Here is a 24,229-nt window from a genome sequence, read left to right as displayed (position 1 = left end):
AGTGCAGAGAAGGATGCTGTGCAGCTCAGGGAAGGATGCTGTGCAGTGCAGGGACGGATGCTGTGCAGCGCAGGGAAGGATGCTGTGCAGCGCAGGGATGGATGCTGTGCAGCGCAGGGACGGATGCTGTGCAGCGCAGGGATGGATGCTGTGCAGCGCAGGGGCGGATGCTGTGCAGCGCAGGGAAGGATGCTGTGCAGCGCAGGGATGGATGCTGTGCAGCGCAGGGCATAGCTCATCGTGAGGCCCCGGGGTGTCCTGGGGTGACAGCAGGCGGAGCGCGGTGGAGCATGCGGGATGCTCCCTGCTGCGGCTCCCTGCCTGCCACTGCGTGCCCACGTGCTTGCGGTGCTGCCTGGACTCTGCCCGCACGCTGACGCAGGAAGGAGCAGGCAGCCCCATGCTGCGGCCACCCAGCTCGCTCCCTGCTGCTGCCCATGGGCTGGGAATGTTCTGGATGGAGCAGTGCCCCGTGTGCAGCACAGTGCGTTAGAGCTCCCGTGCGCGCAGCATCGCCTGCAGCTGCAGCCGGTGCCTTGGGAATCGTGGGGACACTGTGTCCCAAAGGCAGCTGCGCACAGCTCCGGGTGCCGAGCCGGATCCGAAGCTGGCTGTGCACAGAGCCCAGCGCAGGGGTGAAGCACCCGCAGCCTGGCCCTGCTCCTCCCATGGAAAAGCTGGAGCCAGTTTGGGGCCAGGGATTTACCTGGAGAGCAGGGCACTGGGAAGCAGCACTCACAGCCTGGCTGGTGCTGGACCGTGGGGCGGACGTGGCCTCTCCCTGCCATGGCCCCAGTTTTCCTGCAGGGATTCTTTCCAAGGATTTGCTAATCCCCATCCCCCAGCACCTTTTGCCCCCATTTTCCGCTGTGAAATCTCCCAGGGAGAATTTATTGCCGACTGTTGCAAAACGTTCTTGATGCGGAAGCCAAGGCTGCCGCATTCCTTCGCGCTGGCCAGAGCCGCGCTGGGTTGAAGACCCCGGAACGAGCTGCTGGGGAATTTGTTTTGCGAGAGTAATTCCGGTTCTGTGCAGCCTTCGGCTTCGCTGGGGTTTTGTGCCTGTATCCCCGGCAGGGAGGTGCGCAGTGCTTTTGCCTGTTTAGTCCCTGGGGCTCCCTGGGCTGTGTGCAGGCGAAGGGGGCAGGATGCTGCCCGCAGCCCCGCAGAGCCTGAGCACGACCTCTGCCTGCTCCGTGCCATGGCAGGCAGCGCATGGGCAGCGGTTCAAGGATCTTGACCTGAACTTTCCCGAGGAGGGGAGATAAGTGATGTATTTTCACTGGCTGCTAATCATTAACGCCTCTTGCCTGTCCCGCAGGCACGGGCACCGCGAGAGGCTCTGCTGGGGCACCCCGTGCATGGGGCTGCCATGGGGCTGCGGGTCCGTGCCCAGCAGGGTTCTCTGGCCAGGCTGATGCTGAGTGCTCAGGCTCCTGGAGCTCCACGTTCCTCATTCATGGCCCCCTCCCGGGGATGCTGCTGCCCGGGGGGATGAAGCTGCGGTGCCAGCACTGCTGCGGCAGCAGCCCCGGTGGCATGAGTGAGGTGTTCAGCTCCATCCCTGCAGGCAGGGCAGTTGTGCAGGAGGGGGTTAACCCAGAGGATCTGTGCTGGGAGGAATGAATGCCTTCCCTCGTTTGCGGGTTAAGGACCCTTCTTTGCACCCTGTAACCCCACACCAGGGACCAGAACAACGCCACTGGCAGCCAGGAGCTCCCCATGGCTTGGAAAGTTTCCATGACGCTCAAGCAGCCTGGTGTGGCAGCAAGGTGGCTCTTCATCAGCTGGAGGCACCCGGCCCTCCACTCCACACACGACCCAGTCCCCGCTCCTGGGCATCCCTGCAATGCTCTGGTGGTGCTGGGGGGATGGCAGAGGGATGGCGAATGCCTCACAGCTCCGTAGCGCTGCTCACACAGGGCACAGGCACCTGCATCTCCTCCCTGATAACTGCAAACGCCGCGGTTCAGTGGGAGCAGCTGAGCCGGGTGTCAGGGAGGGCAGGAGCTGCAGGAGCCCCCAGCACCCTGCAGGGAGGGCACGGCGTGGGAAGGGGTTAAGGTGCTGGTGCCGGAGCAGCCCGTGCTCCACGCGCCCTGGAGCCTGTTTTTACGTAAGCTGTTCCAAACATGTTTGTAACAACCCCTCGGTGATGCACCTTTGGCAAAAGTGGTTTTGGGTCCAAAGATCAGCGCTGGGACAAGCAACCTGCCCGCAGCAAACACGACCCTGCAGAGTATAAAACCCCGGCGGCGCGGTGCAGCGCGGGACAGCCCGAGCCACGCAGGAGGATGGAATCCAGCATGAACCTCCTGCACGACGCGGGCATCCAGGCCACGCACTGGCTGCAGGAGCACTTCCATGGCTCCCAGGACTTGTTCCTCTTCATCTCCTTCGCTGCCGACCTCAGGAACGCTTTCTTTGTCCTCTTCCCTATCTGGTTCCACTCCAACGAGGCCGTGGGCATCAGGCTCATCTGGGTGGCCGTGATCGGCGACTGGCTCAACCTCGTCTTCAAGTGGTGAGTGGCTCCGTGCCACAGCTCCCTCCATGCGTGCTGGCACAGCTGGAGCAGTGAGGGCCAGATGTGCACCCTTAGCCTTGACATGGACGTAAAACAGAGAAAAGAGGTCATGTCCCAGCCGGGCAGTTGGCTGTGGTACCCATGAGTACCATCCCTGCAGCAGCCTTTCAGCATCCCAAGGTTCTGGGGCTGCACCCCGTGGCCCTGCAGCAGGACCCAGGTCTGTGCCTTCCTGCAGCTCAAATCCCCCTGGATGCCGGTGCTTGTCTGCAGGTGTGGCAGGGATGGGTGCCCTCTGCCTTTGATGCCAGCACAAGACAGTTGCTCTTGGCCTGAAAAAGACTGAAGGGGAGCAGACACCACTCTTCTTTCTCAGCTTGTTGGCTTGCTCTCCCCTTTCAGGGGCCAGGGATGGGGACAGCACAGGCAGCGTTTGCTATTGGGACCAAGCAATCAGCTGGATCTTGTGTCTATTGGGACATCCTGGACCATTCCATGGGTCTTTTGCCTCTCCCAGCTCCCATGCCAGAGTGGAACCCGTGGCTGTGCCACCAGCTCTGCTGCCCAGGACCCCTACAGCCCCTGTTCTGCTTTCTTTGCAGGATCCTCTTTGGGGAAAGACCATACTGGTGGGTCCATGAGACGGATTATTACAGCAACGCCTCTGCCCCAGCCATCCAGCAGTTCCCACTCACCTGCGAGACCGGCCCTGGTGGGTCCCCAGAAGGAACAGTGGGTGCTTGCCAGGGGCCCTGCACATGCACCCTGTGGGGAGGGAGGCGGTGGCATGGCCATGGCTGTGGCTGCTGCCCACCGTAACCCTGCCTGGCTCCCCGGGGAGGGCTGGAACCGCTGCCGGTGGAGGCAGGACAGCCCCTGCGTGGAGCAGACCTTGACCCCGGTGCAGACGTGGCGGTTCAGCACCAAGCCCTGCCTGTGCTTGGCTGCAGCCCTGTGCCAGGGCCATGTTTGGCTGCAGCCCTGTGCCAGGGTCATGCTCTGCTCCAGCCCTGTGCCAGGGCCATGCTCTGCTCCAGCCCTGTGCCAGGGCCATGTTTGGCTGCAGCCCTGTGCCAGGGCCATGCTCTGCTCCAGCCCCATGCGCTGGCAGCCACTCAGTGGGGAAGGAGCTTTCCCAGCTCCAGAGCAGCAGCCGCAGGGAGATTGGTGCTGGGCACCATGCGGTCGGTGCCACTCTATGGGGGGGGATCTGATGTGGGGCTCTCTTCTCACTCAGGGAGCCCCTCCGGACACGCCATGGGCGCAGCAGGCGTGTATTATGTCATGGTGACGGCTCTCCTCTCCGCTGCCATGGGGAAGAAGCAGTTGAAGACACTCAAATACTGGTGAGCTGCGGGCTGCAAGTACCTGTGGTGGGCATGGGCTGCTCCCGAGCCAGCCGGGGCGCAGGGCTGGGGGCAGACCCGTGCAGTGCAAGTCAGCCCTGGGGCTGACACGGGTGCCTGCCCCTTGCAGGGTGCTGTGGACGGTGCTGTGGATGGGGTTCTGGGCAGTCCAGGTCTGTGTCTGCCTGTCCCGAGTCTTCATTGCTGCTCACTTCCCCCATCAGGTCATCGCAGGGGTCATCTCAGGTGAGTGCATCTGAACCCCATCCCCTTCCCCACAGCACCGGTCAGGAAAGGTGCCTGATAGACGCATGTGAGGTGTTGATGCAAAGCTGTCTCTGTGGCTTTGCAGACACTGCCCTCCTCCTCAGGGGCAGGATGCCCTCCAGTCCCTGCCCCACCTGAGGCAGGAGTCCCCGTGGGGCAGGCAGGGCACTGCTGGGCTCCGAGGGACCACAAACAGGAGCAGGGATGGAGCAGGGATCTCTCACTGATCGGTGCTGCCTCCTCTCTTGCTTCCTTACCGGCAGGGATGGCCGTGGCCAAGAGCTTCCAGCATGTCCGCTGCATCTACCATGCCAGCCTCCGCCGCTACGTGGGCATCACCTTCTTCCTCTTCAGCTTCGCCCTGGGCTTCTACCTGCTGCTGCGGGCGGTCGGCGTGGACCTGCTGTGGACACTGGAAAAGGCACAGAAGTGGTGCAAGCGCCCTGAGTGGGTCCACATCGACACCACCCCCTTCGCCAGCCTCCTCCGTAACCTGGGCATCCTCTTTGGGCTGGGGCTGGCCCTCAACTCCCACATGTACCTGGAGAGCTGCCGAGGGAAGCAGGGCCAGCGGCTGCCGTTCCGCCTGGGCTGCGCTGCTGCCTCCCTCCTCATCCTGCACCTCTTCGATGCCTTCAAGCTGCCCTCGCACATGCAGCTGCTCTTCTACGTCCTCTCGTTCTGCAAGAGCGCAGCGGTGCCGCTGGCCACTGTCGGCCTCGTCCCCTACTGCATCTCCCAGCTCCTGGCCACGCGGGACAAGAAGGCTGCATAGGAACGGCCCTGCAGGTAACGGCGTGCCCGGGCTCCGGGCTCGGGGACAGTCACAGACCGCGGGTGCACCCAGCACTGTTTGCTCCCCTCTAAACCTGCACAGACTGATTGAGGACAGTGAAGGTGCTGCCGGGCGGCTCCTGCATGGACCCATAGTGCTGGGCACGGTGTAGGCTCGGGTGGTCTGTGGCCAGCCGATGGCACAGCGAGCCCCGCGCTCCCAGGGCTCTGCTGCCGCCCTCCTCGCACCCAGGACCTGGTGCAGCGTTGGGACAAGGCTGTGCTCCCCTGCAGCTCATGGGGCCGCGCCACCTCCATGCTGCAGGGCTGGAGATGGCACCACCGGGAGCAGGGTGCTCGCCCATGGGTGCTCAGGGGCTGCTGGCAAGGCGGCTGTTACAGGAACAGGCAGACACTGTGATCTGAATCATAGAATCATAGAATAGTCAGGGTTGGAAAGGACCTCAAGATCATCCAGTTCCAACCCCCCTGCCATGGGCAGGGACACCTCACACTAAACCATCCCACCCAAGGCTTCATCCAACCTGGCCTTGAACACCGCCAGGGATGGAGCACTACAAAGCGCTGGCTTGCGGGATAGGCATAGGGATGCACATCTGTACACACGTATATCTGGGAGCAAGAGGTATTTTATTAAAGTGGAAAGTGTGTTTAGCTGCTGAGTGTGCCCGTATTGCTGGCTGCTGAGGTGGGATGGGTGACTGGCTCCAGGGCACGGGGGTGATGCGAGACTGCTGTTGGTGTTGACAGAAGGATTAAACCACCGGGAAAGGCAGTGCTGGGCCTCCCCGGTCCTCATCGCTGTTCACCCCTGGGGTGCAGTCAGATGCAGGCAGCACAGCAGGAGGGGATGAGCTGCTTTTTGTGCTGTTTATCCAGGGTTTCTGGGTATAGGAACGGGGACGTGCTTGTGCCACCTCACTGCTTACGGAAACAAGCACAGCTTTGGCACCGAGCAGCTCAGCTGGGGCTGTGCTGAGCCCCAGGGCTGCGGGGCAGGCCTGGGTGGGCAGTGCTGGCTCAGCCCCCGGACACTGTACATGCAGCATCCATCTCCCCCAGAGCACCAGCTCCTGCAGCATTTACCCCATACCCAGCTGTAAGCATCAACAGTGCTCTCCGCTGTGGCCCCTTTCCCCTGCCCGGATCTTGCAATACCATTGGGAGATGGTGTCCAGCAGCGCCCTGGTAACACCCGCGGTCTTGCTGCAGCTCGGCTCAGCCTTCACTACATGTGCCCGATGTGTGCAGGCTTTGCAGCCCTTGCCAGGCCTCCGATGGAGCCCTCTGCCAAAACACCCAGAGCCACCAGGCAAGAGAGCACCTTCCTTCTGACCCGATGGCAAATCAGCAGAACCCACGCCAAAACCCATCCCAGACACAGAACAGTGTGGGTTGGAAGGGACCTTAAAGCTCCTCCAGCTCCAACCACGGGCAGGGACCCCTTCCACTGGAGCAGCTTGCTCCAAGCCCCTGTGTCCAACCTGGCCTTGAGCACTGCCAGGGATGGGGCAGCCACAGCTTCTCTGGGCACCCTGTGCCAGCGCCTCAGCACCCTCACAGGGAAGAGCTTCTGCCTAAGAGCTCAGCTCAGCCTCCCCTCGGGCAGGTTCAAGCCATTCCCCTTGGCCTGTCCCTACAGGCCCTTGTCCCAAGCCCCTCTCCAGGTTTCCTGCAGCCCCTTCAGGCACTGGAGCTGCTCTCAGGTCTCCCCTTCAGGAGCCTTCTCTTCTCCACACTAAACCAGCCCAGCTCTCCCAGCTTGGCTCCATAGTGGAGGTGCTCCAGCCCTTGGAGCATCGGGAAGAGGCACATATCCTGTGTTCATCACAGATGAACCTCCTTAGGATAGAGCTTTCTTTTATTTCTCTATTTATTACCAGCACCTGGACCAAACCTGCCATTTCTTCCGGCAAGAGAGGGGGAAATTCCCCATTTACTGAGCCTATTCCACGCTGTGACTCCACAGCGCCCCTTAGCCCCCGCAGCTGAGATTGCAGCAGGTCCAGGACCCAGCCGGGCCGAAAGGCGAGCCAAGGAGCAGCTTTGCCAGATCCCAAGGGAGTTTACACCTGCATTAGCCAAGGAAACTTGCGAGGTTCAGAAACGGGCCAGTAACAACTGCAGCCCCCCAAGGGAAAGGTTTGTCTCTGCCCGGGCGAGGTGCGAGCTGGCAACACGCACCATTTCTCTAGGAACTGATGGATCCCTCGCAGCAAAGCACGGAGGGCAGGTCCCCTTCCCCAGCGTTCCATGAGCGCCAAACCAGCTCACAGAGAGCACACGAACACCAGCTGCTGGGGTGATGTCTTTATTCTCTGGGAGAGATGGTGCTGGGGTTTATGAAAGCAGGGAAGAACAGCCCTGCTTTGAGAACCGTTCTTACGCTTCAGGGCTCCCGCTGCTGGTGAATTCCTGGAGCAGAGCTTCCACTTCTCCTCGCCGGCTCATCTTGGTGGCCTTGCCCTGAAAGCGGCCTCGCTTCCCAGCTCCTTTGCCCCCCAGCAGCTCTGCCACCCTGCAGTAACAGCAGTACAGGCTCCTTCTCACTTGCAGAGAAGAGACTGGCCCGGCCCAACCCGCTCCAGAGAGCAAACACGGATCCATGCCGCAATGATGCTGCTCAGGCTGCAACATCAGATTCTTACTCATTTTAAAGAGCCCACAGAACATGTTACCTGGGACCTAAATTCTCAACTGCTTCAACTGGTCCAGCTAGAAGAAAGAGTCCTGCTTCTTTGTCATCTCCCACAGTCAGGAACAGCAGGGTTTCCTGTGGACAAACAGACGGATCTTGCTCCAGAATACCCAGTGCCCTCCTTGTCTGGAGGAGGACTGAGGCACTGCAATAGTCTATTCCATTCCCTTCCAACTGCAATAGTCTATTCTATTCCCTTCCAACTGCAATATTCCATCCTATCCTATTCCCAGTAAGGTTCTGTGCGGCTCTCTGGGCACAGGCTCTTCTACAGTGAGATTTTCCCTGTTGTATTTCCTGACTGTTGAGGATTATCCCCTGCAGACCCAGGCTGATGGGGACAATAATCTCAGGTAACTTTTGGAAGGAAACACACCTTGCTTGGGACCATGGGACAAACAGAAGCCCTGTCAGCCCCTGCTTGGGCTACAGCTTGAATGGAAGAGCCCATGGGGTCAGGTGAGTCTCCATCAGTCACTTACCTCTGTCCCAATCTCATTAGCGATGATGTTCATAAACTCAGAGTCACCCTCTTTCCTGTAGGGATAGGTAAAAAGAAAAAACCACTTCGGAAAGAGGCAAAAATCCCCTCTAGAGTCCAAAATATCAAGCAGAAACCAAAGGTCTGATGAGGCCTGGGGTTTTGGCCTCTTGCTGTCAGGATGGAGACCAGGGGTTTTCTGTGTATCTAACCCTCACTGTGCATTCCTATGGATATATGGGGAATTATTTGTGTTTAAGAAATAGAGCTCTTCAGTTTTATTTGAAAATATCAATGGCAGAGGGAAACCAGACACAGTTATTTCATAGCTATAAAAGCAGAAGAACTCAATGACTGAACTACTAACACGTTCCTTTAATGACACAACCTTCCAGCAGACTGAGGCAGTTTAATCCTCTATTCACCCTGTTTATATTCTTCCTTGAGAAACAAGCCTGAAAAGGTGTCGGAGAGATGCAACTGCCGTAACACGTGTAAGATACCGTGATGCCATTTCCCCCTTTTCCCTGAACTCCTCGGTACCTGTGTAGCACAAAGAGCTGACTTGGCACAGGCTTGCTCTTGAAGTCCCGGGCTATCAGAACAGCAATGTCTCTAAGCAGGTTCAAGTTATTCTGCAAGAAAAGCAACCAAACTGTGCTGCACATGGAGGAATCACGAACCCTCCGCTGTGTTCCAAGGGGCTGGAGCAGTTTTCCTAACGTCCACAGTTCAATTCCCAGTTAGGACTAAAGCTTGGCTCTACAGGAAGCCTTTCTCAGCCACCCTTGTACCTTCTGCAGCAGTTTCACCGAGCTCTGCAGTCTTTTCACGGCCTCTACGTGCTCACCCGGTCCATTTCTGAAAGAACAAGGGGAACTGGGGGTCACTGTTCTGGAGGACAAGGAAAGGGTTTCTTAAAGGAGCAAGAGAAGGCAACATCATAAAAAGCACTGCGCAGACATTTGCTGAAGCTTATGTGCTATTTGTCAGAAGGAATCGTAAAGATGAAGTAACAGAAGTGGAAAGGGTATTACTTGAGCAGTGAAGTCAGAGCCTTCTCAGTACTGTGGCTTTGTTCGAGTGACTTCAGCACTCTGTTTCCTGCCAGGAAAACCAAGTTGGTTTTGTTCTTTTTCCCTTTTTCTGTGCCGAGGAGTTTAATAACCTTAAAAAGAAAATCACCCCGGTCAGAAAAGAACAGTATTTTCCTTATACTCACCCAGGCGGCCAGTTCCTATCAGGTTATGCCTTGTTGTGAGTATTGACTCTGCCAGTGATTAAAATCAACCACAAGGTCAACACACAAAACCCCCAAAGGATGGGTGATACAGTGGAATGAGGACGATTTGCTCATCCTGGGATGCACTCTGCAGTGCACCTGGAGGCCTCTGGTGGGATACAGACCCCCACAAAAGACTGAAAAGACAAAAACACTTAAAAGCAGCTCTAGAATTTTCTCTCCACCTCCCTGCAGAGGTTTCTCTCTCATTCATGACAAGCACTCAAAAATATCAGTGCTTTAAGCAGAGAACTAATGGCTGCAAGCCAGCGTGGCACTGCCATGCTGGCAATCCAGCACACGCCCTTGCAGAGCACTGACACTTCACTTAATACCATTGCTGCAGGTGAGGGCTGAGTTCTGCTACGAAGAAAGGCCAGGCCAGGAGGGGCCTTTCCTGCATTCACCTGAGGGAGTGGATGCAGACTGTGCCCTGGGCATGGTGCTGGTGGGTTCACCCAGCACAGGCCTCCTGCTACCCCCTCTACCACTGGGGCAATGCCAACAGACCGTGGATCTCAGGGACTTCCAAAATGGTCCCGAGAGTAGCTCAGCACCTGCAGGTCACTCAGGTTGGAGACGTGGGTCCCACAGCACATGTTGGAGTCTATGCCTTCGATGTCAATAACTCGCACTGGTCCCACGTGGTCATCCGGCAAACCACGGCTTCTCACCTAGCATGAGGACATTGGCACCACGGTGGCATCCATGCTCTGGTTATCTCAGCCCCGCAGATATCATCAGTTCTCTCCCACTGCTCACTGTTTCAATGTCAGGGTCATCTGCAGCCAGTTCCCTCACTGTCACAGGCACCCTCTCCCTGATTTTCTCATTCACACTCCTCTCCAAGGCCTCTATTTGCTCTGCTGTCATGGAGGGGGTGTCCAGCTCAATGACGCTTCGCTGGCGGCCCAGTTCCCTGCACCAGTGAACATCCGCTGCTGTTGTTAAGAGCTGCCGGCAGGTTCCTCTGGGCAGCACCATCCCACTGCTGTAAATGTGACTGAAACAAGCATTCCCTCCTCTCTGTTACCTACAGAGCACACTGTGCGTATCAAACACGCAGAGAGAGAGCAAATGCTTTGCACAGCTTCTCCCCGAAGCTTCTCCCTGGCTCAGTCACCTCTCCCAGGCCCTCTGAGCCCGAGTGAAATGCCCCTGGGGAAACTGTTATATTCATGCTCGGCTCCTCACACAGTGGCACACGCTAAACAAGGTGAGACTGGGGGCAAAAGGAGCCTTTTTCCTGCTCACCACGAAGTTGTCTTGAATCCAAACATCTGGTCTGCGATGGCAGTGATGAGATGCTGCCCTGCGAGAGACGCGCAAGCCACGGCTTTGAGCGCCACCGGACGCAGGAGCAGGAGAAAGCACGCTTCAAACCAGGCCGAACGTGTCCTTCCCGGCCCGGGACGGCCAGAGCCGCCGGGCTGCCCCCTCCCCTGGCCGGGCTCCGAGCTGAGCACCGCCCGCCCCAGCGGGGCGGCGTTACCGGGCACGCACCTGAATGCTGCTGCATGTGGTCGAAGCGGCGCTCCCAGTCCAGCGACAGCAGCACCTCGGCGCCCGGCTCCAGCGCCGCCCGCACGAAGTGCACGGCCTCGGGGCCCCGCCGCGTCACCCGCAGCACCGGCACATCCCCGATGAGCCCGCGGTCATCCGGCTGCGGGCACGGCCATCAGCGCCACCGCCGCCGCCGCCGCCGCGGACCTGGCCCCCCCGCCCGGCCCGGCCCCTACCTGCCCGCCGCCCTCCGGGAAGAGGATGGTGTCCTCCAGCACCACCTGGAACCCGCGCACCGGCTCCCCGCCGCCCTCGGGCCGCAGCTCCGCCGCCCGGCACGACACCACCCTGGTGGCGAACTGCAACGGGGCCGACGGCTCCGTGAGGGCCCGAGCCTGCCCCGCGGCCCCGTCCGGCCCCGCGCCGGCCCCGCCGCTACCTGCCGGGCCCAGCTGTCCCGCTGGCACCGGAACACCATCGCCGCGCCGCGGACGCAACCGGGCCGGCGGAAACAGCGGCCGCGGGTAGGCGGCGCCTGCGGGGTGCGCGCTCCCGACGCCGCTGGGTCTCGGGGGCGGTACTCGAGGAGCGGACGGCAAACGGCGACGGCGGCGGCTCACGTTTATTGCAACTGCACGGGGAGGCCGCACGGCCCCCGCCGCCATGGGCCGGGGTCCGAAGCGCTGGGCGGGGGCGCGGCTCTGCTGCCCCGAGAGCCCTGCTCGTGGGTGCGCGCTCCCGGCGCACCGGGAGGGCTCCTGCGGCGTGCCCGGGTCCTGAGCTTCAGGGCTCGTCCTGCGGGAGGGAGGCGCCAGGGAAGCAGCAGCCGCCGGCACCGGTTGGGGGCTCCGGGTCGGGCTGCCCCAGCAGAGCCTTGAGCCGCTGCTGGAACCATGGCAGGCTCGTGGGCGGTACTTACATCCAGGTCATCCATGGCGGGGGGGGGCCCTTTGTCCGTCACCTTCTCCAGGAGCTGGATGGGAAACCAGCGGCCGTGGGCAGCCTGAACGCCCAGCTCCGCCATCCCCATCACCCAAAGATGCCCCGGGATGCCGTGGCCCGGCTCACCTCTGCATACTCCTCCATCATGGCCCTCTCCAACTCCTCATCCCCTTCCCAGTCTCGCCAGTTGTCAAAGTCCACGGAGAGCCAGGCTGGCTGCGGGCAGAGGGAGCATCCTCTGAGGGAGGGGACCTGGCAGCTCCCCCTTACAGCCTGGGGGGTTTGCTCTGTGGGGCTGCTGCTGCACGGGGTGAGCTGGGGAAGGGCAGGAAGGGGAGCGTGCCCCTCCTGACTCTGCCTGCATTGAGGGAAGGGGGTTCCGCGTCCTTCCTGCAGGGCAGAGCTCTGTGGACTGATGGTACCCGTGAGGCTGAGCTCCCTTTGGGGTCCCTGTGTGGGGCCCTCGGTTTCTGTCCCAGGGCAAGTTGGTCCGCAGGAGCCACGAGGTGCTGCATGGGGACAGCGCAAGCGCTGAGGCTGGTCCTGGCACGCCAGGCACCACACGCACCTTGATGTTCTCCTTGGTGATGCGGGGCCAGGCCACTTTCTCCTTCCACTTTCTCATAAAGCATGTGATGGAGCGGTCAGAGCGCTTCTCCCGCGAGTCCTGCCAAGACACCGGGGATGCCCCACTCCTGTCTGTAATCCACTGCAGCCACGCACAGGGTTAAACTCAGCCACATGCAGGCTGTGGGGGGACACAGAACCACAGAGGCAGGTTTTCTGGCCCAAGGCAGCACTGTGAGGGGCAGATTCAGGCTCAAGGCTCCCGAGTTGGTGCTCGCCACACTCAGGCTTTTGGGGAAGGGGCAGGACTCAACGTTAAGTAGCATCGCTCAAGGTTGGGTTTAACTCTGAGCCTAACGCAGGCTGTCTGAGAAGAGTTTGCTGGAGGGAAGCCTCACCTTAGAGTTGACCCTGGCGTACAGGTCGATCTCATTGTAGAACTCCACGCCGTCTGCATTTCTGCAACTGCCAAACCACCGCAACAGCCTGGCTGAGGGGAGTGAGGCCAGACGGGCCCTGCCCCTTCAGAGTCCCCCTGCATCCACACCACCCCGAGCCAAGGGACGCATCCCCGGTACAGGGCAGCTCACCTGAACACCAGCCGCTGCTCCTCAATGACCACCTCCACATCCCTGCTGTCCTCGACGCAGAACTCCAGGTACACGTACCGCGGGCGGTCGTACCACAGCGTCTTTGCGGGTTGCCTTGGCAAAAGAGCAGAGCAGCGGCTGCCTCCATGGTGCCCAGCAGGCAAGGAAGGCGCCCCAAACACATGCGCTCTGCCCACCACGGGGTGGGCGCCGGGCCGGGCACACGGGCAGCAGCGGGGCCCCGGGGCCCTGCCCTCGTTCTCCACTGCCGGTCCTGGAGCCACTCCCCCCCTGCCCGGGCTGAGGGTCGAGCCCGGTGGTGCCTCGGACTACGAGCCCTGGGTGGGTGCCAGACAGCGCCATCGAGTGCTGCCCGTCCCGTCCCGTCCCCCCGGGCCGCTCTCACCTCGCCATGGCCGTGCCGGCTCCGCCCCGCGCTATTTCGGGCCGGGGACGCGGCTGTCGCGGGGCCGGCGGCGGGGGCCGGGCCGGGCGGGGCGGGGCCTCCGGGCGGGGCGGGGCCTCCGGGCGGGGCGGGGCGGCAAGATGGCGGCGGAGCGGCGGCGCCGGTAGCGCCAGCCATGGAGGCGGAGGGCGGCCCGCTGGGCCCGGGGGAGCGCTGGGTGCCGGTGGGCGCCGTGTCGGCTGCGGCGGCGGAGGAAGAGGAGGAGGAGGAGGAAGACGAGGAGGAGGAGGAAGCGGCGGGCGGGTCGCCGCAGTCGGTGCCGCGGCTGCGGGCGGAGCGGCGGCGGCTGCACGGGGCGCTGCTGGCGCTCGCCTCGCACTTCGCGCAGGTGCAGTTCCGGCTGCGGCAGGTGGCGCGGGCCGGGCCGGGCGAGCAGCGCCGCCTGCTCCGCGACCTGGAGGACTTCGCCTTCCGCGGCTGCCCCGCGCCGCTCGGCCTCGGCCTCGGCGGAGCCCCGGTGAGTGCGGCCCCGGTGCCGGGGGCGGGGGCCGCGGTGGGCGGAACCGCACCGCGGGCCTGTTCCCCGGGGCTTGGCGTGCCAGCGCAGCTGCGGTTCTGTTCACGGGTCCCTGTTCCTCAGGGTGAGCGGGAGAAGCAGGAGCAGACGGAGGTGCAGAAGGAGAAGCAGAGGGAGCTGATACTGCAGCTCAAGACACAGCTGGATGACCTGGAGACGTTTGCTTACCAAGAGGGCAGCTATGATTCGCTGCCACAGTCTGTGGTTATGGAAAGACAACGGGTAAGGCCTGTGGACTCCCAAGCACTTGGGAGCCTTGTACGGACTGTAGGAGCTGGTGAGTGCTTGTTTCTCACCAGCAGCTGTAGTAAAGTATCAGTATCATAGAATCCCAGACTGATTTGGGGTTGAAAGGGAGCTCAAAGCTCCTCCAGCTCCAACCCCTGCCACGGGCAGGGACCCCTTCCATAGAGCAGCTTGCTCCAAGCCCCTGTGTCCAACCTGGCCTTGAGCACTGCCAGGGATGGAGCAGCCACAGCTTCTCTGGGCACCCTGTGCCAGCGCCTCAGCACCCTCACAGGGAAGAGCTTCTGCCTAAGAGCTCAGCTCAGTCTCCCCTCTGGCGGGTTAAAGCCATTCCCTCTGGTGCTGTCCGTACAGGCCCTTGTCCAAAGTCCCTCTCCATCAAGGCAACGAATATGTCAGGGAGGGATGTGGAGCTCATGGGTGGCGGTGCCACACAGACTGTGCTGCTAACGTATTTTGCAGATGATTATCAATGAGTTGATAAAGAAGCTGGACATGGACTTGAGTGAAGATTTTGCAACGCTCTCTCCAGAGGAATTGCGACAGCGTGTGGATGCTGCCATAGCACAGATTGTTAACCCAGCCAGGGTGAAGGAGCAGCTGGTGGAGCAGCTGAAGACACAGATAAGGGACCTTGAAATGTTCATCAACTTCATTCAGGGTCAGTGCTGAGTTTTTAGATGAGCAGACACTGAATTGCTTCTGATTCCCTGAGAAAGCCATGAGGGGGGGAGGTCACTGATGTCAGAGGGTGCAGAAGGAGGTTTTGGGTCACAGGGAAGTACAAGTCTCTGAACTGATGGTAGGAAGAAGGAGACTGACCAAGAAGGTGCAGAGAGGTAGAAGGAATATTGTCCTTAATATTTGGGATCTGCAGCTTAAATTTATGAGTGTGAGCTAATAGTGTGAAATTCTCATTCTAGATGAAGTTGGGAGCTCTGGTAAGGCGGAAGATGGACACTGTGAATGTGCAGGCAAAAAAGATGGTGGTGGCTCCCACAAACCAAATACACGTCCTCCTGGAAATAGAGGTGGGCACTGTGTGGCCTGGAGCTCCCGGCACGGCTCTTGCCAGCACTCACATGAGGTTCACGAGCAGGAACCAGCAGCCAGTCATGCCAGGCTGCTCTGCTGTTTTCCTGGCAGTTGGCATCCATGCTTTTCTGCTCCCACTGACAGCCTGTGTTCCAGTTCTATTCCCTTCCTCCATGGGCTCCCTGGAACCGTCAGAGAACCGGAACATGTGGCACTGAGGGTGGGATTGGTCCTCTGTGGAGATCAGGAAGTAAAGGGGCTTCTGAAGCAGACAGAGCTGTTGTCATGTACACACCATTGGGCAGCACTGTAATTAATGCTCTTTGAGCTCTTAGCTCTGTGAGCGGATACACTGAGCTGGATAGATCCAGAGCTCTTTAGATAATTTGAGACTTGGCTACTTAGACATGAATTTACTGGGGCTAGAATAGTGTACTAGAGAAATCCTGCAATACCTTTGCCTTCAGTAATCTGTCAGAGGTGTAAGACTGGCCCAGGTGGAATTTGGGTCTTACCCAGTGTGGCTACTCCTACGCATTGAATTTAATGATGGCATCAGGAGTAAGCACTGCATCTTAGCCTGCTGAAGCAAGGCACTGCTTGAAAATAGTGATCTCTATCAGCAAAGGTTTTGATATCTCCTAATTATCCATGTGGTATGGTAATGTCTATAGAATGGTCTTTCCTCACTGTGTGCATGCTCACTGGGAAGCCTGTTGTAGGATTTCCTCTCTGTAAGATGACCTCATTGTTGAGAACAGGCCATGCCAGTGTTTGCTTTTCTGGTGGGTTTCAGTGCTTTGAAACTAGAAAGAGTAGCATCAGTCCTAGTGCCAAAAGCCCTCGAGGAGGAGAACTTGTGATGGAGGAGGAGCAGACATTTGTACTGCCTTTGTGTGTCTGAAAGAGCAGAGCTGTTGTTTCCTTGATGATAAAGTTAATTTTTCTCTTGTCTAACCTGATCAGTGAACCCAGAAGATGCCAGAAAGATGAGAGAAACAGGCCTGCACCTCATGCGTCGCATGCTTGCTGTGCTGCAGATATTTGCTGTCAGTCAGTTTGGTTGTGCTACGGGTCAGATTCCTCGCACCCTCTGGCAGAAGGACCAAGACAACAAGGACTATTCCCCCTTAATCAAGAAACTGGAGCTGTCGGTAGAGCGGGTGAGGCAGCTGGCTATGAAGTACCAGCAGGAGGACCACGTTATCAGTTCCTCCGACCTGCAGGACATTCCCTTAGGAGGTAGGGATGAGCTGACTCTGGCTGTGCGGAAGGAGTTGACCATTGCTTTACGTGACCTGATGGCTCATGGGCTCTACGCCTCTTCCCAAGGAATGAGCCTGGTATTGGCACCCATCGCGTGCTTGATTCCTGCGTTCACCTCCTCGCCGCAGACCATGCACCCCTGGGAGCTCTTTGTGAAGTATTACAACGCTAAGAACGGACAAGCCTTTGTGGAATCCCCGGCTCGCAAACTCTCCCAGTCCTTTGCCTTGCCTGTGACAGGAGGCATGGCCGTGACACCCAAACAGAGCCTGCTGACAGCGATTCACACTGTCCTCACGGAGCATGACCCCTTCAAGCGCAGCGCGGACTCGGAGCTGAAGGCACTCGTGTGTATGGCACTGAACGAGCAGCGCCTCGTCTCCTGGGTCAATCTCATCTGCAAATCTGGAGCTCTGGTACAGGCCCACTACCAGCCATGGAGCTACATGGCAAACACAGGCTTTGAGAGCGCGCTCAACGTTCTCAGTCGCCTAAGCAACTTGAAATTCAACCTCCCAGTCGACCTGGCTGTCCGGCAGCTGAAAAACATCAAAGACGCTTTTTGATGTATTTTTATTGTACATCATCCCTTTTCCACAAGCAGGGCAGCTGCCGGGCTCAAAGCCTGGCTTTTTTAAGACCGAGTTTGGCTCTTTGAAATTGATACTTGCTTTTAGGGAAATCTCATGGTGTCTTGATGCTGGAAATCTGCCTGTTTACAAGGCTGCTGCTGTACAGCACCTCACCCTGCCCCTTTTATGCAGCCCTGAAGAGCAAAACCGCTTTGCTGGTGTGTGTTTGGTGTGTGGGGCTGCCGGTGGCCACAGAGCCCTGTGGAGCTGCAGCTTGGCCCCTGTGCTGCCTCTGCTGTAGATGCTGCCCTACAAGTCTCCTGTCCTGCAGACCGAGGCAGTGACTTGCCCTCCCTGCTGCGAACATGGGAGGAAACCGGGGCAGAGCTGCCGGGGGACCCTGTGGCTCCTCCGGTTTCTCTGCCCAGCAATCCCCGAGCCCCTTTACCCAAGCTTTAGCGCACACACCGGCTGCCCGCTGTTTCCTAGGGGTGCATTAAACCGCTTTAGCAAGCGTCCGTGTGCGACAACCCGGTGCCCGTGTTGTGTGTCCGTCACCAGCCGTTGCGCGGTGGGTGCTGGCTCACCGGCTCTGCGCTGTTAATAGCGGGAGCGGGGACTCGGTGCTGGCGTGGTTACCGGTGATGCCCCGCTCCGCCGTTACCGCGGGGACCGGTGCCTCCGCCTGTTGCCCGGCAACGGCGGCGTCGGTAGCAGGGCCGGTTCCTAAAGGAAGCGGAAGTGACGCACGGTGAAAGGTGGGCGGTGCGGCTGCGGCTGTCTCTTCCGGTCTGGGCGCCATCGCTGTGGAACCTTCGGTAAGTCGGGGCCCGGGGGCGGCATCCGCCGCCATCCGCGGCAGCGGGCGGGCCGGGGGCGGCGCGGGGCCCGGCCGTGACTCCCGCACGGTGTCTCCGCAGAGATGGGCAAGTTCATGAAGCCGGGGAAGGTGGTGCTGGTGCTGGCCGGCCGCTACTCGGGCCGCAAGGCTGTTATCGTGAAGGTGAGCGCGGGGCTGGCCTGGGGCGGGCAGGGCCCGGGAGGCGTCCCCGCAGCCGGAGCTCCGCGGTGCCATCGCCGGCTGCTCCCGGTGTGTTGCAGAACATCGACGATGGCACCTCGGACCGGCCCTACAGCCACGCGTTGGTGGCGGGCATCGACCGCTACCCGCGTAAGGTGACAGCCGCCATGGGCAAGAAGAAGATCGCCAAGAGGTCCAAGATCAAGTCCTTCGTGAAGGTTTACAACTACAACCACCTGATGCCCACCCGGTGAGTGCGGCCGCTGCCAGCAGTCGCTGTTCTCCTGCTCTCCCCCCGCAGTGAACGCTGGAGCTGTTGAGGCTTTTCATGAGGTGACTGGAGAAAAGCGGGATGCAGAACAGGGTCTGGGGGTGTGATGCTGAGGGGAAGTGTTAGTGATCATCCAAAATAAAGCAGCCGGTTCCTCCCTCAGCCGCACTCACTTTCCTCTTGGTTACGGGTGTTGGTGGATGTGCCTTTGAGGCAGCCGTGGGGGTCCGGGCTGCTGGCAGAGCTGTCATGGCCTGGACGCGTTTCTTCCCATCCCCTCTGAGCTCAGCTGAAGCCGCCTGCCCTGCACGCAGCGCTGCGTTCCAGCCTGAATTCCACCGCTACTGGGTGCTCGGGTTGTGTGGTGATTCCCTGACCTGAGGGGCTTTAGGAGCTGTGGTTGCTCATCCCAGCTCTTGTCCCGGCGCTGCCCGGTTCGGCCGTGTTCACCTCTGTGCCCAGTGCCATGGCTTTTTCCAGCATTGCTGCTCTCTCATCCAGGTATTCCGTCGATATTCCACTGGACAAAACAGTGGTCAACAAGGATGTGTTCAGGGACCCTGCTCTAAAGCGCAAAGCAAGACGTGAAGCCAAGGTGAAGTTTGAGGAAAGGTGAGTTGGAAGTTCATCTCTTCATGGTGTCACCTCCCAGCCCCAGGGTGAGGGCTCAGCGTGGCCAGTCCCAGGCTGAACACTTCTGCCCCAGCTTCCTTGGATGTATTTTGGGTTGAGGGTGTCCTCCATGAGCTTGTGGGGTGTCTGCCTGGTTGCTGCTGTGTTGGGGCAGGGAACACGTCGCTGGTGTTCGGGGCAGTGCTGCAGCCTTGTGCCAGCACCAGCAGGGCCTTCAGGTGCTGGTGGCCCAGGGGCGTTTGGGTTGATGCTGCTTCTCCTCAGTTTCTGTTCAGAGGCTCCTTCAGCAGCAGGAGCAGCACGGCCGCTCTTATCTTTTAGGGGGGACCTGCCAGAGCATGGGCATCCTTCATGAGGATGAGAACAAAGCTGGGAGCTGACCTCTTCCCTTGGGAGCTGGGATGTGCACAGCAGCTCTGGCTGCAGCCTGGGTGGAGGACATGGGCTGCATTGCCCCTGGGGTAGCCCTGGGGCCTGGGGACCGCTCGGGTGTGACTATGGGAGCATTTTCTGACCTCTGTGTCTTCCTGTTTCAGGTATAAGACAGGCAAGAACAAGTGGTTCTTCCAGAAGCTGCGATTCTAAAGGTGTAACCAGGTTGCATCAATAAATGTTTATTAAAACCCATTTTGTTCTGTTGCATAAAAGAAGTGGCAGTGTTGGGCCTTTTCCTCTGCGGTGCCAGTCATAGAATCATAGAAGAGTTAGGGTTGGAAAGGATCATGCAGTTCCAACCCCCTGCCATGGGCAGGGACACCTCACACTAAACCATCCCACCCAAGGCTCTGTCCAGCCTGGCCTTGAACACTGCCAGGGATGGAGCATTCACAACTTACCTGGGCAACCCATTCCAGTGCTTCAGCACCCTCACAGTAAAGAACTTCTTCCTTATATCCAATCTAAACTTCCCCTGTTTCAGTTTTAACCCGTTACCCCTTGTCCTGTCACTACAGTCCCTGATGAAGAGTCCCTCCCCAGCATCCCTATAGCCCCCCTTCAGATACTGGAAGGCTGCTCTGAGGTCTCCACGCAGCCTTCTCTTCTCCAGGCTGAACAGCCCCAACTTCCTCGGCCTGTCTTCATACGGGAGGTGCTCCAGTCCCCTGATCATCCTCATGGCCTCTGGTCTTGTTCCAGCAGTTCCATGTCCTTTTTATGTTGAGGACACCAGAACTGCACACAATGCTCCAGGTGAGGTCTCACAAGAGCAGAGTAGAGGGGCAGGATCACCTCTTTTGACCTGCTGGTCACGCTCCTTTTGATGCAGCCCAGGATACGGTTGCTTTCTGGGCTGTGAGCACACACTGCAGCCAGCTCATGTTCATTTTCTCATTGACCAGCACCACCAAGTCCTTCTCTGCAGGGCTGCTCTGAATCTCTTCTCTGCCCAGTCTGTATCTGTGCCTGGGATTGCTCTGACCCAGGTGTAGGACCTTGCACTTGTCATGGTTGAACTTCATAAGGTTGCCATCAGCCCACCTCACAAGCGTGTCGAGGTCCCTCTGGATGGCATCCCTTCCCTCCAGCGTATCAACCGGACCACACAGCTTGGTGCCATCGGCAAACTTGCTGAGGGCGCACTCAATCCCACTGTCCATGTCACTGACAAAGATGTTGAACAAGACCGGTCCCAGCACCGATCCCTGAGGGACACCACTCGTTACTGGTCTCCAGCCGGACACTGAGCCATTGACCACAACTCTTTGTGTGTGGCCGTCCAGCCAGTTCTTTATCCACTGAGTGCTCCACCTATCAAATTGATGTCTCTCCAATTTAGAGACAAGGATGTTGCGTGGGACAGCGTTGAAAGCTTTGCACAAGTCCAGGTAGATGACATCAACTGCTCTACCCCTGTCCATCAGTTCCATAGCCCCATCATAGAAGATCCTCCTGCTCTGGGACTGGGGAGAGCTTTGGAGCCTTTAGGGTGTGGGACTCCCCTGGAGCAGCTCCGCTTTCCCCTCCTCCTCTGCCCCTGCTGGGAATCCCCAGTGCCCGGAACGGTGTGAAGCCGGATGCGGGTGCAGGCCAGGCGGTTCCCGGTGTCTGTCCCGGCGGTGCCATGCAGTGATGCGCCAGCGGGCACCCAGGGCTGGCTCCGTGGGCGCCGTTTGCCGCAGCGGGAGGGGGAAGGCAGCCCGCGGGGCTGCTGCGGGAAGCGGAAAGGAGAGGAAAGGAGGGGCCGGGTGCGAAAGCGAAAGTGAAGGGACCCTGCTCCCGGCGATGGAACCGGAGGAGGTGCGGGCTGAGCCGCGGGGCTCGGCGCGGAGCTGGGAGCAGGGCCCCAGGCCCCCTCCCCTGAGACCTCTCTTGCCTTTAGGACTCCTTCGTGCAGCTGCCTTGCCCCTCGGGCCCGGGCACCGGCTCCTTGGCCCTCACCCCCGAGCGCGTCCGGCAGCAGATAGAGCGCTGTAAGGTGCGTCCCACTGCCGCCGGCTCGGGCTGGGAGCTTCCGTTCCCTCGCTTCCCCCGGGCTGCGAGTCGGGAGCTCAGGGGGCTTAAGGGAGCAGAAGCAGCGTGCGCTGGGGCCGGGCAGCCGGGGGGTTCTGCGGGGTCTCACTGATGGAACCTCTCGCAGGAGCTTTGCAGCGCTCTGGAGCAAGACCATGTGAAGGTACAAACGGCCACGGGAGCTCTGGAGCAAAGGACACGAGAGCTGAGGAAAGAGAGAGAACGCCTTTATGAAAACTTGAAGCAGCAGAAGTATTTAAACAGAGAAGAAGAGATCTGCCTCCAGGTTGGTGACCAGACCCCGCTCGGGCTTGGGGAGGTGGCCGTTGGGTGGAGGGGACGTGTCGCTGGGCACACTGCTCTGAGGTCGCTTTGCTCTGGACCCGGTGGAGGTTTCACAGGGCGCCACATCAGGCCTGTGCCACGCAGTGCAGGGCTGTGACCGAATGTGAGGAGCCAGAGTAGGGCTGCAGGCAGTCAAGAGCAGAAAATCAGTGCAAGTGGAGCTGTGTCCAAGCGCAGGGCTGTGCTTAAGGGCAGCATGCGTGTCTGAGTGGTTCCCTTGCTGCCTCCTCTTTCCTTCCTTGCAGGACAGCGTTTTGCTAGCAAGGGAGATGAAGAGCACACTGATGCAGAAGCATCAGATGCTGAACAAGACACTGGAAGACAAAAGGAAGAAGGTCTTCTGGAAGGATCCAGAGATGGTAACTGTGTGTGTGGGCACCCGCCTCTGCCGGCACAGGGCTGGAGAGGCTGCAGGCGAATGACGCTGGGCACTGTATGAGGACAGGCACGGCTCCTGCCGGCGGGTGGCTCCCGTGACAGGACCAGAAGCTCCACTCATGGCTTTGGGACTTCAGGCACAGCCATACCCTGGGAGAGACTCTGCAGAAGCTGTTTTAGCTGTTTATAGGACAAGGGGTGATGGGTTTAAACCTAAACAAGGCAAGTTCAGATTAGAACAGGGTGCCCAGAGGAGCTGTGGCTGCCCCATCCCTGGCAGTGCTCAAGGCCAGGTTGGACACAGGGGCTTGGAGCAAGCTGCTCCAGTGGAAGGGGTCCCTGCCCGGGGCAGGGGTTGGAGCTGGAGGAGCTTTCAGGTCCCTTCCAGTCCAAACCATTCCGTGATTCTGAGCCATGAGCTTGTCTCTAAGTCTGGATTGGCAGGGACAGGCCCTGTGCAGAGTCCAGTCTTCTCCAGGTGCTGTCTGTATATCAAACCTAGATGCTGCTGCCTACCTTGCCAGAGAAGAAGATGGCATTTAAGGGACTTGTGACAAACAAGGACGAGAACAAGCTGATGCTTACCCCACTGGTCCACTACCCTTTGCAGGGGGGCTCAGCTCTCATTACCTTTGAGAAGGCAGAGGGTAAGAGTGAGAAGAGCCCCACCACAGCTGAGTTGTGGTTACCTGACTTTGGAGCCTGCCTTGCTTCCCTTCCCTGGGCCAGGCTTTGGTGCTCTGTCTCCTCTGCCAGCATTGTGGGGGTTTTGCCCCCTCCCCACAGTGCTGCCCCATATCCCAGCCTACAGCGTGCTCGTGGCAGGCATCAATCCCCTGTGCTGGGGGCTCTCCCTGCTTGCAGTGGCCCAGAGGATCATAGAGGCAAAGGAACACACAGTGGATCTGAGCTGTGGGGAGGAGCTGGAGGAGCTCGGCCAGTGCAGAGTGCGGGTGCAGGCAGCGCCGGTGGATGTACTGCTGCCCTCTGCCCTGGAGGTAGGTCCCAAGGGCCTGCAGCTCCCCGTTGAGCTGCCCAGGGCATGAACCAGCTCTGCCCTGTCACCACCATGCCTCTGCTGGGTCCCCAGTAGCAGCCCAGCGTGTCAGTGTTGCAGCTCTGACACTGGCACTGACCAGTATGGGCTACCCGCAGATCAGGCTCACTCAGAACAGCAGGAGCATCATCCTCTCTGACCTGTCCAGCCTGGACATCCCTGACGAGACACTGCTGGACAAGTTGGAGGTCTTCTTCAGCAAGTCAAAGAATGGGGGTGGTGAGGTGGAGAGCACGGAGCTCCTGGACAACTCTGGCCAGGTGGTGCTGACCTTTGCAGAGGAAAGAGGTGCGTGGGCAAGGGCTGAGCACAGGTCATGTCCTGGGAGCAGACGGAGCTGTGTCTGTGCAGAGCGGGGAGGGCAAAGCGAGCTCTGGCTCTCCTGTCCCTCCTGAGGCTGCTGGTGCAGGTGAGCTGAGGCTGGGCAGTGCCAGCCTCAGGGTCTGTGCCAGGGCTGTCACCTCCCCAGGAGCCCAGCGGGGCTTTGGGTGATCCAGGGCTTTCCTCCCCGCCCCGCAGTGGCAGAGCTGCTGATTAAGAGAGGAAGCATCCAGGTGCCCTTGGGGAAGCAAACATACGAGCTCAAAATATCCCCGTGCATGAATGGAGAGGTCTCTAACCTGCAGGTAAGAGCCCGCACCCTGGTGCCAGGCAGCACCGTGGTGCCAGCCCAAGGCCAGGCAGAGCGGGGGTGCTCCTGAAGCCCCGCTCTTCACCCCGCTCCGCCCAGCTCCGGCCCTGCCGCTGTCCCCGGACCGTCCTGCTCTCGGGGATCCCGGACGTGCTGAACGAGGAGCCCATGAGGGACGTGCTGGAGATCCACTTCCAGAAGCCCAGCCGCGGCGGGGGGGAGGTGGACGCCGTCGGTTACGTCCCGGCGGGCCGCCACGGCGTGGCCGTGTTCACGGAGGACGCGGAGTAGCGTCCCGGCAATTAAAGCGTGCGACGGCAGCGGCGTGTCCGTGGTGCTGGG

At 59.7% G+C, this 24,229-nt stretch overlaps 6 protein-coding genes across 8 annotated transcripts; 4 read left to right on the top strand and 2 right to left on the bottom strand.

Moving 5' to 3' along the window:
- Positions 1-2,223: 2,223 nt before the first annotated feature.
- G6PC1 (glucose-6-phosphatase catalytic subunit 1) lies at positions 2,224-5,589 on the top strand. The gene is made up of 5 exons (XM_065698965.1): positions 2,224-2,524; positions 3,130-3,239; positions 3,765-3,873; positions 4,004-4,119; positions 4,404-5,589. Exons 1-5 carry the CDS (start codon positions 2,295-2,297, stop codon positions 4,913-4,915), a joined length of 1,077 nt encoding a protein of 358 aa, XP_065555037.1. The 5' UTR covers positions 2,224-2,294; the 3' UTR covers positions 4,916-5,589.
- A 1,641-nt stretch (positions 5,590-7,230) lies between these two features.
- On the bottom strand, positions 7,231-11,475 carry AARSD1 (alanyl-tRNA synthetase domain containing 1). The gene is made up of 12 exons (XM_065698927.1): positions 11,339-11,475; positions 11,136-11,258; positions 10,900-11,059; positions 10,651-10,708; positions 10,159-10,315; positions 9,954-10,070; positions 9,152-9,282; positions 8,909-8,975; positions 8,658-8,749; positions 8,116-8,170; positions 7,614-7,708; positions 7,231-7,453 (listed from the first exon to the last, which is right to left on the bottom strand). Exons 1-12 carry the CDS (start codon positions 11,375-11,377, stop codon positions 7,318-7,320), a joined length of 1,230 nt encoding a protein of 409 aa, XP_065554999.1. The 5' UTR covers positions 11,378-11,475; the 3' UTR covers positions 7,231-7,317.
- Positions 11,476-11,503: 28 nt separating this feature from the next.
- PTGES3L (prostaglandin E synthase 3 like) lies at positions 11,504-13,511 on the bottom strand. Of its 3 annotated transcripts, none has more exons than XM_065698971.1 (7): positions 13,405-13,511; positions 12,999-13,112; positions 12,807-12,898; positions 12,410-12,508; positions 11,968-12,057; positions 11,819-11,872; positions 11,504-11,694 (listed from the first exon to the last, which is right to left on the bottom strand). In XM_065698971.1, the coding sequence occupies exons 2-7, from the start codon at positions 13,036-13,038 to the stop codon at positions 11,683-11,685; spliced, it is 387 nt and encodes a 128-aa protein (XP_065555043.1). In that variant the 5' UTR covers positions 13,039-13,112; positions 13,405-13,511; the 3' UTR covers positions 11,504-11,682. The 3 variants fall into 3 exon arrangements, with proteins under 3 accessions (XP_065555043.1, XP_065555041.1, XP_065555042.1); XM_065698969.1 differs by having other exon boundaries at positions 12,807-12,894; XM_065698970.1 differs by having other exon boundaries at positions 12,807-12,873.
- A 12-nt stretch (positions 13,512-13,523) lies between these two features.
- On the top strand, positions 13,524-17,630 carry RUNDC1 (RUN domain containing 1). The gene is made up of 5 exons (XM_065698892.1): positions 13,524-13,921; positions 14,045-14,203; positions 14,690-14,888; positions 15,151-15,258; positions 16,229-17,630. The coding sequence occupies exons 1-5, from the start codon at positions 13,580-13,582 to the stop codon at positions 17,092-17,094; spliced, it is 1,674 nt and encodes a 557-aa protein (XP_065554964.1). The 5' UTR covers positions 13,524-13,579; the 3' UTR covers positions 17,095-17,630.
- A 181-nt stretch (positions 17,631-17,811) lies between these two features.
- On the top strand, positions 17,812-19,652 carry RPL27 (ribosomal protein L27). Its single transcript, XM_065698973.1, has 5 exons — positions 17,812-17,918; positions 18,021-18,103; positions 18,202-18,371; positions 18,894-19,004; positions 19,562-19,652. Exons 2-5 carry the CDS (start codon positions 18,023-18,025, stop codon positions 19,608-19,610), a joined length of 411 nt encoding a protein of 136 aa, XP_065555045.1. The 5' UTR covers positions 17,812-17,918; positions 18,021-18,022; the 3' UTR covers positions 19,611-19,652.
- A 1,394-nt stretch (positions 19,653-21,046) lies between these two features.
- On the top strand, positions 21,047-24,207 carry IFI35 (interferon induced protein 35). Its single transcript, XM_065698914.1, has 9 exons — positions 21,047-21,263; positions 21,346-21,441; positions 21,604-21,762; positions 22,067-22,180; positions 22,702-22,846; positions 23,064-23,197; positions 23,355-23,544; positions 23,776-23,882; positions 23,987-24,207. The coding sequence occupies exons 1-9, from the start codon at positions 21,096-21,098 to the stop codon at positions 24,176-24,178; spliced, it is 1,305 nt and encodes a 434-aa protein (XP_065554986.1). The 5' UTR covers positions 21,047-21,095; the 3' UTR covers positions 24,179-24,207.
- The last annotated feature ends 22 nt before the right edge of the window (positions 24,208-24,229 follow it).

Source organism: Lathamus discolor, chromosome 20 (genome assembly GCF_037157495.1).
Source record: "Lathamus discolor isolate bLatDis1 chromosome 20, bLatDis1.hap1, whole genome shotgun sequence".
NCBI classification, from domain to species: domain Eukaryota; kingdom Metazoa; phylum Chordata; class Aves; order Psittaciformes; family Psittacidae; genus Lathamus; species Lathamus discolor.
This window is presented reverse-complemented; position numbering and strand designations above follow the sequence as displayed.